The sequence below is a fragment of the Phascolarctos cinereus genome, unplaced genomic scaffold, assembly GCF_003287225.1.
Source record: "Phascolarctos cinereus isolate Bilbo 61053 unplaced genomic scaffold, phaCin_HiC Scaffold_3;HRSCAF=262, whole genome shotgun sequence".
Taxonomy (NCBI): Eukaryota; Metazoa; Chordata; class Mammalia; order Diprotodontia; family Phascolarctidae; genus Phascolarctos; species Phascolarctos cinereus.
This window is the reverse complement of record NW_027555736.1, coordinates 78005903-78018662: the sequence shown is the minus strand read 5'-3', so window position 1 is coordinate 78018662 and position 12760 is coordinate 78005903. Positions and strand designations below refer to the sequence as shown.

The 12760-nt window shown below is 38.0% G+C and overlaps 1 protein-coding gene across 1 annotated transcript in view; it reads left to right on the top strand.

Annotated features, from left to right (window-relative positions):
- TBC1D12 (TBC1 domain family member 12) overlaps nucleotides 1–12760 on the top strand; it is a 125481-nt gene that overhangs the window by 108826 nt on the left and 3895 nt on the right. The window contains 1 exon segment of the mRNA XM_020964091.2: nucleotides 6424–6682. Coding sequence (XP_020819750.2) covers nucleotides 6424–6682 — 259 coding nt within the window.

Here is a 12760-nt window from a genome sequence, read left to right as displayed (position 1 = left end):
TTACCAGAATAGGACAGACCTTGGCAACAGATTGGATATGGAGATTGAGAGAATAAAGAATGAGGATGACATCGGGATTGTGAACCTATGTGACTGGGAGGATGGTGGTGCTCTGCAATAATAGATTTGTAAGGAGGAAGAGTTTTTGGGAAAAGATAATGAGTTCAGGCTTGGGCATGCTTACTTTAGGATGTCTATGGGACATCTGTCTAGTTTGAGATATCTAGTAGGCAGTTGGAAATTCAGGACTGGAGGTCATGAGAGAAGGTATGGCTTGACAGATCTGAGAATCATTTGTACAGAGATGATAATTGCATCCATGGGAGCTGATCAGTAAGTGAAATAGTCTAGAGGGAGAAGAGAAGAGGGCTCAGGACAGAGCCTTGGGATAGACCCACAATTAATAGGCATGACCTGATAAAGATACAGCCAAGGAGACTGAGAAAGTAGTAAGATGGATAGGAGGATAGCCAGGAGAGAGCAGGGGTGATTAAGGAGAAGTGGGTCAAAGACTAGTATGGTCAAGGAAGATGAAGCTTGAAGAAAAGCCATTTTTAGGTTTGTTAGTTAAGAGATCATTAGTATCTTTGAGTCCTGAGCTCTAGAGGTAGAGGGTAGAGCAAGGAGTCATGGCATGAAGATGGCTCTGTGATCCTGGAAGCAGCCAGGGGTAGAATAAGCAATGTTTTGAATAGTAAATTATTATCTGTAAAGCAGTTAACAGCATGTTGCTTATGAAAAATCTAAAATGTGTTAGTTTCAAAATCTCTCCTTGGATTTGTGCCTGGTACCCAACACTCAATATGTCTAAAACGGAACTCAACTTACCCTTCTTTCAATCTTAACAGTTTCTTTTTATGGCACAAATTTGGGAAGTGTTATGGTACAGAGAAAACAGAACTGCATTTGGAGTCAGAGAGGACCTGGATTTGAATACCAGCTCTTCCATTTACTATCTGTATATTGTCAGAAATTCACGTAAGGTCTCTTGTTCCTAGTTGTCGCACTGGGAAATGAAAGAGTTGGACCAAATGGCATGTAAGGTTCTTTTTTTTTTTTTGCTTTTTAGTGAGGCAGTTGGGGTTAAGTGACTTGCCCGGGGTCACACAACTAGTAAGTGTTTGAGGCCGGATTTGAACTCAGGTCCGCCTGACTCCAGGGCTTTCCACTGAGCCACCTAACTGCCCCCTAAAGTTCCTTCTTGTTCTAGCTCTATAGTCTTTGACCTTTCCATTCACACAGGCTCTCAATCTTGGAGTCCTCTTTACTTCTTCCATCTTCTTTTCTTTCAACATCCATTCAGTTGCAAAGTCCACTTGATTTTATTTCTGTAACAGCTTTCAAGTCTGTCCCTTTCACTCTGTATATTGACACCCAGCATAGTTCAGGATTAATTGAGAATCAGTTGTGTAATGTTGAGCCATCAATTTTTCAGAGGAAAGGTCAAAATCTTTGTCAAATTAGATGAAAGAATTAAAATGAAAATATATAGTCTACAATTGAGGTAACCTAAAATAGGAAATGAATAAGAATAGATTCACTCTTTACTAAGGAAATTTATACTTGGCACAAGAACTGTGATCTCATTAATTTCTCATACTCTTGTACATTAAATGACTCTTGTCTATGTCTTATAAATTTTCAGAAAGGGTCCACCCAATTCTAAGGGCTTTCCTCTAGTTTTCTAGCATGCATATCAAAAAATCTCACATATCCGTCAGATGTCTCAATCTTTTGGACTTCTCCCATCATAGCCTCTCTCTGGGTAATAATCCTTCCCCACTCCCTTAAGTTTGTTCCCTCCTTGAGGACAGTTGTTTTTGTTACTGTTTAGTTGATTAGTTGTGTCCAACTCTTCATGACTTGGCAAAAATATTGGTGTGATTTGCCATTTCCTTTTCCAGCTCGTTTTACAGATATGGAAAATGAGGGAAACAGGGTTAAATGACTTGTCCAGAATCACACAGCTAAGTGTCTGGGGCTGGTTTTGAACTCAGATCCTCCTGACTCTATCTGCTGTGCCACCTAGCTTCCTTGAAGGTAGGGACTGTCTTTTGCCTTTGTATCTCTAGCACTCAGCAAAGTACCTGATACTTAGTAAGTAAGTAGGTGCTTAATAAATGTTTAGTGACTGACAGACTCAAGGAAAAATCTGACACTCATCCCAAACTCAGGGATCTTAGATCTTGGACAACTCCCCTTGCAGTGAGTTCAGCACAGTTTAAAGTTTGCACATACTGGAGACTTTAGAATCCATTACATATCCAGGAGGCAAAATTTAAGAGTTTAGTAATTTTTTTTGGGATGATGATTGCAGTAATCCTGAAAATAGGCAGAAGTTGAAGGAATTTGATCTTTGTAGTCTAACCCGTGACAGGATAAATAACTAGATGCCTGAGCAGACAGATATGTTCCTGGAGGAGAAACTGGAGCACCTAAAGCAAGAATTACCAGAGCTTAAGAATTGTTTATGGCCCTCTGGTAGCCATTGCGTCCTGACATCATCTTTTGTCTGTGATATACATTCTGTAGAATGTGTGATCCTTTGGGACTCCAAATCCTTTGTAGGGTCATTTAGGACTACTTGGGAGTTTTAGTGTTCATGATTCAGCCCTGGGTATTGATGCCTTTTGGTTTTCTCAGCCTAAATGAAGAAAAATTAAGTATTTTCTTTTTCTACTATAGTTCCTTCTAAAATTTCAAATTCTTGTGGTGAAGTGTAGTTGCTAAAGAGTCTCCATCTATAATTTTTTTCAATTGAAGCTATTGGTAAACCTAAGAAAATAAAAATTCTGATGTTAAGCATTTTATAATTAAAATTAAAGACTAGCACTATGAAATCTGTAAAGATAACATATCTAGTATTTACATACTTGTGACAGCTTTTCATTTGATCACTTGAGGAAGAAGAGTGCATAAGTATATATGACTATGGAAAAAATAAGTGCTGCACATACATCCATTTGTACTGATGATTCCAACTCCAGAAATCTGTGTGTATGAATGTTTATACTCACATATATATGTATATGCATGTGGCATATGCATATGGAAGATCCAGGGTGGAGTGAAAAGAGGATATGTGCCTGCATTCTACTTAGGGAAGCCCTGGTCTGTGTATGGAGAAAAGAGGATGTTCAGAATACCACAGCAGCAGTGGGTGTAGTTCAGACCTCAGAAGCCAGTCTGGGTTTCAGTTCCAAGGTCTAGCCCAACCTGCAGAGGAATAATCAGGAGAGAATCCCAGGCCAAAGGAGAGTCTACAGTTCTGCTGCTCCGAGCTAACAGAGCTTTCCAGCTGGCAGACAGAGAATCCAGCAGCAGTCTACTCTTTCACAGGCCCAGACACTGGTCAGGAAATCGCAAAGATCAGACCAGGGTGGCAGCAATTAGATTTTGCCGTAGATGAGACCATTTTGGGAGAACTGAAAGCTTGTAGGTCCCCAGCCTGTTCCTAAGATCCTGGAATAGCACAACACTCAATACTCCAAGAGAGCAGCAACAAGACTGTTCCTAGAAGTGTGGCAGAGCCCAGCCCTAAGGTCACATCTCAGGAAGAATGGGCAAACATGAACAGAACCCCACCATGATGAGCTTTTATGTTGGCAGGGACACTCAGAATATAAATACAGGAGAGAATGACTCCAAAACATCACAAGTATTGCCTTGGAGAAAAATACAGCTTGGACAGAAATTCAACTAGAATTCTTGGAAGAGAAGAGACAAGAATTTTTAAAAAATATTTTAAAAATGTTTTTATAAATGGAATGAGATTGCTTGAGGAAAAATTTTGAAAAGAAATGAGAGCTGTGGAAGAAAGAATTAGAAAGGGAATTAACAGCTTGACACAAGAGGAAAAGCTTGTCCAAGCAACAAACTGACCAAAAATTTGAAGGGACTAAACAGATGGGAATGACTCCATGAGGCCACAAGAAATATTAAAACAAAATCAAACGATTGAAAAAAGAAGAAAATGTGAAGTATCTTATAGTAACAGTTGACCTCAAAAGAGATCAAAGAGAAAACATTTAGGAATCAAGAGATTATCTGAATTTACCATGCTCAAAAAAAGGCCTAGGTACCTTAGTTCAAGGAATCTTAAAAGAAACTGTTGGATCTCCTAGAACCAGATGTCAAAATAAAAGTAGAAAGAATCCATCAGTCAAATCCTTAAACAAATCCCATGGTGAAAACTCCTTGGAGGATCATAGCCAAAATCCAGATCTTCCAGGTCAAACAAAAAATACTGCAGTCAGCCAGAAAGCAAGAATTCACATACCAAGGATCACACACAATTTATTTAGCAGCCACCACTATAAAGTAGCAGAGAGCTTGGGATATGATACTCCAGAAGGCAAAAGATATGGACTTAGAGCCAGGAATAATTTAACCAGCAAAACTGAGTATAATGCTGCAGGGGGAATAATGGATTTGTAATGAAATAGAGGACTTTCAAGCATTCCTAATGAAAAGATTAGAGCTGTGGAAAAACTTTGAAGTACAAACACAGGAATGATGAGCAGCATAAAAAGATAAAACATGAAAGTATAATTATAAAGAACTGAACAAGGATAAACTGTTTACATTCATATATGGGGAGATGATACTGTCGCCTCTGAACCCCATCATCATCACAGTTCGTAGAGGGAGTTCAATTAGATAAGACCTGGGAGTGGTTCTATTATGTCTTGATAATTTTAAGAAAAGAATGAAGGAAAGAGGAATACACTGTGGGGGAAGGCAAAGGAAAGTTAGGAAAAATCTCACATGAGTATACAAGTAGACATTAGTACAAGTGAATCAGAGGTAGGTGCAGTGGCTGACACTTGAACTTCACTCTCATCTGAAGTGGTCAAAAGAGGGAGGAATACAGACACACAGTTGGGTGCAGAAATACATTTCACTCCACATGGATAAAGGAGGGAAAAAGAAAAGGAGGAGGGTAGGTTAAGGAAGGGATTAGTTCTAAGCAAAACAAATTCTAAGGATGTACAAAAATATTTACAGTATTTTTTGGGGTGACAAAGAAAGGGAATCTGAGGAAGTACCCATAGATTGGGGAATGGATGAACAAATTACACTATGATTGTGATAGAATACTATTTTGCTGAACTCTTCAGTGTAATAACCAACCAGGATTCCAGAAGACTAATGAGGAAGCATGCCATCCACCTTATAACAGAAAGCTCAAGGTCCAAGAATGCAGAATGAGACACATTTTTTTCTTTTTTGGTGAGGCAGTAGGGGTTAAGTGACTTGCCCAGGGTCACACAGCTAGTAAGTGTCAAGTGTCTGAGGTCAGCTTTAAACTCAGGTCCTCCTGACTCCAGGGCCAGAGCTCTATCCACTGCACCACCTAGCTGCCCCTGTTTATTCTTAATTGTGTACAATTGTCCTAAAGCTTCATCCCTTCTATTAGATCACCTTTTTTAGAACATAGCCAATATGGAAATTTGTCTTGTTTTCTTATACATGTGTGTAATGGGTTTTTCTTATATTCTCATTGGGGATGAGGTCCGGGGGATGTTGAGGTAGGAGGGAGAGATAGAAGGCATCTTGACTGATAAAAACAAAATATATATTAAAAAAAAATTTGGGAACTCTTATCTGTGTATTGACCAATCACCATTCCTGAGGACTCATATTAAAACATATTGCCTACCTCCTGACAGAGAAGTGATGGACTCAGAGGACAGATTGATACATAGTTGGGTTTTTTTTGGACATGGCCAATGAGAAATTTTGTTCTCTTTGACTATACATGCTTTTAATAGATTTTGTTGGGGTGGGGGTGGGAAGGAAATGGGAGGAAGATAAGGCTGATCTTTTTCTGAAAATAAAATTTAATTAAAAAATTAAATATGCTTACCATTTAAAGGTTTTTTTTTACTACTACCTATAATATACTATCTGTGTATGTGTGTGTGTGGTTTTCTTGTTTTTGGTATGTATATGTGTGTACATAGAATTGTCTTCAAATATAATAATTAATACCCTGAAATATCAAGGCATTTATTTGTTGGTTGTAAGTATCACATGTATAATTTATTGAGAAATATCATGTACAAGCTTTTACTAAATATATGCGTATTCTTAGATTGATACCGTTGAGGTTTTTTCCTTTGGTAGTAGATTATTAAATCTATAAAATTCATAAATTAAAGAACTTTGTCTTAATTTCACTATATTTAAGAAAGTAGTAAGCAACGTGGCATATGGTTTTAGAATTAAGATAAGATTTGTCTTTGGTTCATGAGATGTATGTTTGTGGGCTGGATTGCTATACCAAGGGGACGTCTCAGAAGTTTGTATTTATTGTGTCTCCACGTGGTTGTGCTGGAGACTGCCAAAGAACTAGAAGTCTCTGAAGAGGTTTTATAAATTGTAATCTAATAGCAAGTTAATTTTTTTCTGACAATCTAGGATCTTCACGCTGTATAGCAAGTCACTTCCACTTGATCTGGCCTGTCGAGTTTGGGATGTCTTTTGTAGAGATGGAGAAGAATTTTTATTTAGAACAGGATTAGGAATCCTTCGATTATATGAAGATATACTTCTGCAAATGGACTTTATTCATATAGCACAGTTTTTAACCAAACTGCCAGACGACATCACATCAGAAAAGCTTTTCAGCTGTATAGCAGCTATTCAGATGCAGAATAGCACCAAAAAATGGACACAGGTAAATTCTTTCTTTCCTAACTCTAATAAAGATATATTAAATCAGTCCTTTGATGTCAGACCAATGAGAGTTAAAAATTTTCCAGATGTCGGTGCTGAAAAAGTTTGCGGTCATTTTTATGTATTTGAGAATAGCTTAGTTTATGGTCTTCTGTAAATGAAGTGGAATGAAATAAGCATTCTTTTACCCTTGCAATCCTAAAACTTTTTTTCTACAACATTTTATGAATATAAACGAATTGTAACTCACAACATTTCTGTAGTTATGAGGGGACTAACTCTTGTTATTTCTATGACATTTCATAGAAAACATAAAAATACACATCCATATTGTATTTTTAAAGAATACTTTGTGTATGCTATATACCACAGGGGCTATAAAAAGATAAACAATCTCTTAAAACAATTTAAGAGCATATAATTTAGGGAGGGAATATATACATGGAACATTAAATAGTAAAAGATAACAGTGGAAAGAATGCAACAATAAAAATATACTGTAGTATTAATTGCCAAATGTAGGACCTTGAAAGATTTCTGATTTCATTTGTGTGTCTATTCCCTCCAGTGCATATCAGGACACTTTCATGAGTTTCCATTCCTTTCATCTCCTGGAGACCAATCTTCTGGTGATGAGGTTCTTCAAACTTACTTCATAGTCCTTGTATTACAAAGGTAGTTGGTTAGGCTTCATGCTTGAGACCTTTCTGGTTTGATAAGACTTAATAGAGGTTGTGTTCTGCTAATTATACAACCTTTGAGAAGCCAGAATTACCTCCATGTTGATCTGAGTCATAAGAATATCACAGAATTTCAATCAGAAGTGGCCTTGAACACTCTATCTCGTGTCTGTAGGCATTTTCTCTGGCTCTCCCTTATACTGAGAAAGCTTTCCTTTTTCATCACTGCCTCTTGGCCTCCTTGGCTTCTTTCAAGTCCCAACTAAAATTCCACCTTCTCTTGGGAGCCTTTCCCAATCGCTCTTAATTCCAGTGCTTTCCCTCTGTTGATTATTTCTTATTTATCCTGTATATGACTTGTTTGTATCTATTTGTTTGCTTGTTGTATCTCTCATTAGGTCAGTTGCCTCTCAAAAATAGGAACTGTCTTTGTCCTTTTTTTTTGGCCCCAGTGCTTAGCACAGTGCCTGGAACATAGTAGGCACCAAGTAAATGCTTTTTGACTGACTGACTCATTGGATGTCTAATCATTAGATGTCTAATGTCTGATGATTGGGTGTGGCCTATTGACTGAATCCAAGTTTTACAAAACAAATCTTTATATTAAGGGAGTTTGTTCTGTGAAGTTTGGATTCAGTCAAAGAGCTGCACTTTAGGACCTAGAGGGTCACGTGTGGCCTCGAGGCTGCAGGTTCGTTACCCCTGCCTCTAATCCAACCAGTATCTAAACAGAAATCCCCTCTATACCATATTCTCAACAACTGATCATTCAGTTTTTGCTTGTACACCTCAACTACCTCTCAAGACAGCCTATTCCATTTTTAGATCACTTTGATTGTTAGGAAGTTTTTCCTTGCATCAAGTCTAAATTTGCCTCTTTAAAATTTCTGTCTGTTATTTCTACTTCTTAAGGGATAAACAGAATAAACATACTACCTTTTCCATATGACTGCTCTTTAAATACTTAGACAACTGTCCCTCCTCCTAATCTTTTCTCAGCTAAATGTCCGCAGTTCTGTTGACTAATATTCATATGACATAAAATTGAGACCCTTCCCTGAACCATCTCTAGCTTAATATCTTTCCTAAGTTGTGTTGTCTGGAACTGAAAATAATACTCCAGATATATTCCGAACAGAAAAGACTATGGTAGGACTATCACTTCCTTTTTCTTTATGTTATGCTGCTCTTCATGTATCAAAAAAATTGCATTTTTTTTTGACTGCCATCACATTGCTGACTCATATTAAGCTTGCAGTTCACTAGAATTGCCACGCTGGTTTTCAGACAAACTGTTCTGTACCCATACCCTCCTCATCTTGTAGTTTTGAAGTTAATTTTTTGAGCCCAAGTGGAATACTGCATTTATCCCTCCTAAATTTTATGTTATTATGTTTGGCCCACTATTTTAACCTGTCAAAATCTTTCTGAACCCTTATGCTGACACCTTGTTAGCTATCTTCCCCATTTTTTATGTCACTTGCAATTTGATAAGTATGCCTTCTGTGGCTTTTTAATAATGCAGATAGAAGTACCAAAGTAGTGATTGATAAGGAGAGGTGAAGAGGTGTGGTGAGTGTGGTGGCTGGATGTGAAAGAGCATGGATGGGAAAAGTGTCGTGGAGGTTGGATTGATGAGACTTGGCAACTGAGAGGAGGTCAACAAGACTGAGGTTGTGAAACCAAGAGTTCAGTTGAACTGGGAGCTGATGAGATTCCTTGAGAGGGCACAGAGTGCTTAACTCCTGCTTCTCACTACCCCCATATTCAGTCATTTGCCAAGTCATGTCATTTCTACCACCGTAACATCTCTCACATATACCCCCTGGGCTCCTTTGACACTTCTCCTACAATGTTATAGATTGTCATCGATACATGCCTGGACTATTACAATACCCTGCTTGTTGGTCCCCGTGCTTCAAATCTCTTCCTGCTCTAGTACATCCTCCACTCAGCTGTCAAATTGGTTTTCTTAAAGTACAGGTTTGACTGTGTTACTTCCCCATTCATTCTACTCCAGTGGTTGTTACTTTCAAGTTCAAATATAAAATCCTTTCTTTGGCATTCAGAGCCCTCCTTAATCTCCTAGCTGTCACCCCACCAGTCTTCTTACACTGTATATTCCCCTCCGCTCTACTTTTATGCTCTGTAATCCAGTGACACAGGTCTCTTCATTGTTTATTGAACATGATACTCCAGCTCCAAACTTTCACCTTTTTTTTTTCCTTTTCTTTTTTTTAGGCAATTGGAGTTAAGTGACTTGATGAGGGTCACACAGCTAGTAAGTGTCAGGTGTTTGGTCTGAGGCCGGATTTGAACTCCAGTCCTCCTGACTTCAGGGCCCGTGCTCTATCCACTGTGCGCTTAGCTGCCCCAAAACTTTCACTGTTTTCACTGGCTATTCCCCAAGCCTCAAACTTTAACTCCTCATCTCCAACTCCTGGCTTCCCTGGCTTCTGTCAAGTTTCAGCTAAAGTCTCACTTTCTGCAAAAAGGGTCTCCTGATCCCCTTTATTGCTAGTGCCTTTCCTCTGTTGAGTGTCTGCAGTTTATCTTGTTTGTATGTAATTGTTTGAATGTTTCTCCCCTATCAGATTGTGAGCTCCTTGAGAGCAGATACTGTCTTTTGCCTTTCTTTGTACTTAGTTAACACAGTGCCTGGCAGTAATTGGGTGGTTAATAAATGCTAGTTGACTGACTACAGAAAGTGAAGAGAAGAAGGCTCAGAACACAGCTTTTGGGAGATTAAGGGATAAGATGTGGATGATTATCCAGCAAAGAAAACTGAGGAACAGTCTGAGAAGTAGGAGAAAAATCAGGAGAGAACAATGTTAACAAAGACCCTGGGGGAAGAAAAATAGGTAGGAGGAGTGAATGCTCAACTGTATCAAATGTTGGAGAGATGAGGATACAAGAGAAGCCATTGAGTTTTGCAGTTGAGAGAGTATTGTAGCCTCACAATTGAGTGTTAAGGTTGAAATATAGATTTTGAGGGATTGAAAAGTGAGCAGAGAGGAAATGGAGGCGACAGGTATAGGTGTGAAAGGAAGAGGAATTCAGGACAGTAGCTTGAAGGAATGACAGGGTCGAGTAAAAATGTTGTTGTTTTCCATTAAAGGATGGGGAGACCCTGGCATGTTTTTAGATAACAGAGAAGAAACCAACATATAGGGATAGATTGAAAATTATGGAGAGGGCAGTATCATTAAGATGTAATGAATTACTGAGGGAGGAGGAGATGTGGTCCAGGGACCAAACAGAAGGGATTCTCAGGAAGAAATGACTTTGATCTATCATCATCTGGTCATGCATTTAGTCAATTTCTAGCATGTAATAGGTGCTTAATAAATGCTATCTTTTTGTGCTTACTGCTTCCTTTATTAAGTGGTTCTTTTCATATATTATAGAATTTTTCTTGGAATTGAAATCTGGTTTAATTTGCAGACTGCATCCTTTTCATTTTTTTTGAAAATCAGAAGACACATGATCTTCTCCAGTTCTGTAATAGATCTTATATATTCTTTGATCTCCCAGAGATTATTGATAGTGGCTCAACAATTGTATTTACCCTTTTTTAAATTTGCTTGTAGATATAGTTCATTTGGACTGGATGAATTAACTTCCTCAACAGAGGCTAAGTGCCTCTTCGCTTTATTTATTTTGGGTATTAGATTCCTTTTTGCCATATTTGTTTTTCCTTTTCCAGTCTGAAAAACCTTCTTGGTAGAGAAAAAAAAATCGAGGTAACTAGGTAGAGCAGTGGATAGAGCACCGGTTTTGGAATCAGGAAGACCTGAATTCAAATCCAGCCTCAGATACTTACTAGCTGTGTGACCCTGGGCAAGTTACTTAACGCTGTTTGCCTCAGTTTCTGTATTTGTCAAATGAGTTGGAGAAGGAAATGACAACCCACTCTGGTATCTTTGCCAAGAAAATCCCAAATGGAGACTCAAAGAGTCAGACACAACTGAAACGACTGAATAAAAAAAGAGGAAAAAAAGCAGCAACAGTTGTCATTGTCTTGTTCACCCCGAATAGCAGTCCTATCCCTTCTTTCAAACTTGTTTGTCTGGTATGACTGAAAACAAAGCATTTTTTGGCTGTCCTTAGCTTTCCTGACAGCCATGTTGCATACTGAGCTCTAACAATCTTGATACTATTCTTAGAGGAACATCTCATGAGTATAAACTCATAATTTCTCCCTTTAAAAGGTAAAGGAACCAAGGAAAATTTCTGTTCTAGATCTGATTGTCATAAACAGTTCATGGGGTAGAAATGAAGGGAACTTTGTGGGATTTATTTTCTGTTACCTGTCCTTGCTTCTACCTTTGCATGTTTCTTTCAAAAATCTACATTGGTTGATGAGTTTCCTTTTTATCAATACTATTCTCTGTGGAAAACTTCCATATTTCCTCTGCATTATAATTATTTCTGTTTGTGTCTTCATAATTTCATTTTTGACAGATTTCTCTCTGTCCTGTGTTGACTTATATGTTATATTAAGCCATACTTCTGCCACCTCTGTTGTAAACACTAAGATGTAGTAGTTAGTTCCTTCCTCTCCCTACAAGATTTCCTTCATTTCCACTCCATGAACTGTTTGTGACAATCAGATCCAAATTTAGAACTTCTCCTTGGTTCCTCTATACTTCAAAGGAAGAAATTATTATTAAGGTAGGTTGAGAAATTAGGGACGCTGCTTCTGTCACAGAGCTTCAGCAGATGTCTGTCCCCTATCACAACTATATCATAGCCCTTCTGGATTAGGCTCTGATGACAGTGTTATTCTGTTTCTACCTTTATTATCTTTAACCAAATACTCAGGGTCTACTATACATTTCTCTTTCAAAATGACTGATATTTATCTGATGTAGACCTTTTATGTAGACCTATTCTCATACAAGCCTGTTATGAGTTATTATTTTTCCCATTTTAATGATGAAGAAAATGAGACTTGGCATGGTTAATGTCAAATGCAAGATTATTGACTTAACTTTTTTACCATCATGTAGCACTTTAGCAGAGGAAATGTGTAGTGTAGACAGTAAATATAGACTTTGTAGACATTGCTATGAATTCATATGTGTTACAGTTTCATCAGCAATCTGTAGAAATGGAATCTAGGAGCTTCAGAGGAGGAATAATTCATGTTTGTTTGGTAAACTAAGGTTTACCAAATGCTTTCCTCAAATTACTCTCTGAGGTAGACTAGTCTCTAGTATTATCTCCATTTTACACATGCGGAAACTGAGATTAAAACAAGTTAAGTGATTTGAACCAAATTTGAACCCATGTCTCCAAGCCTAGTGCTTTTTTTTCTTTTCCACACTACTTCTCCAAATGATAATGTAATGGCATTCTGCCAGGTGATGACCATAACATTAGAATCTAAAATTTGA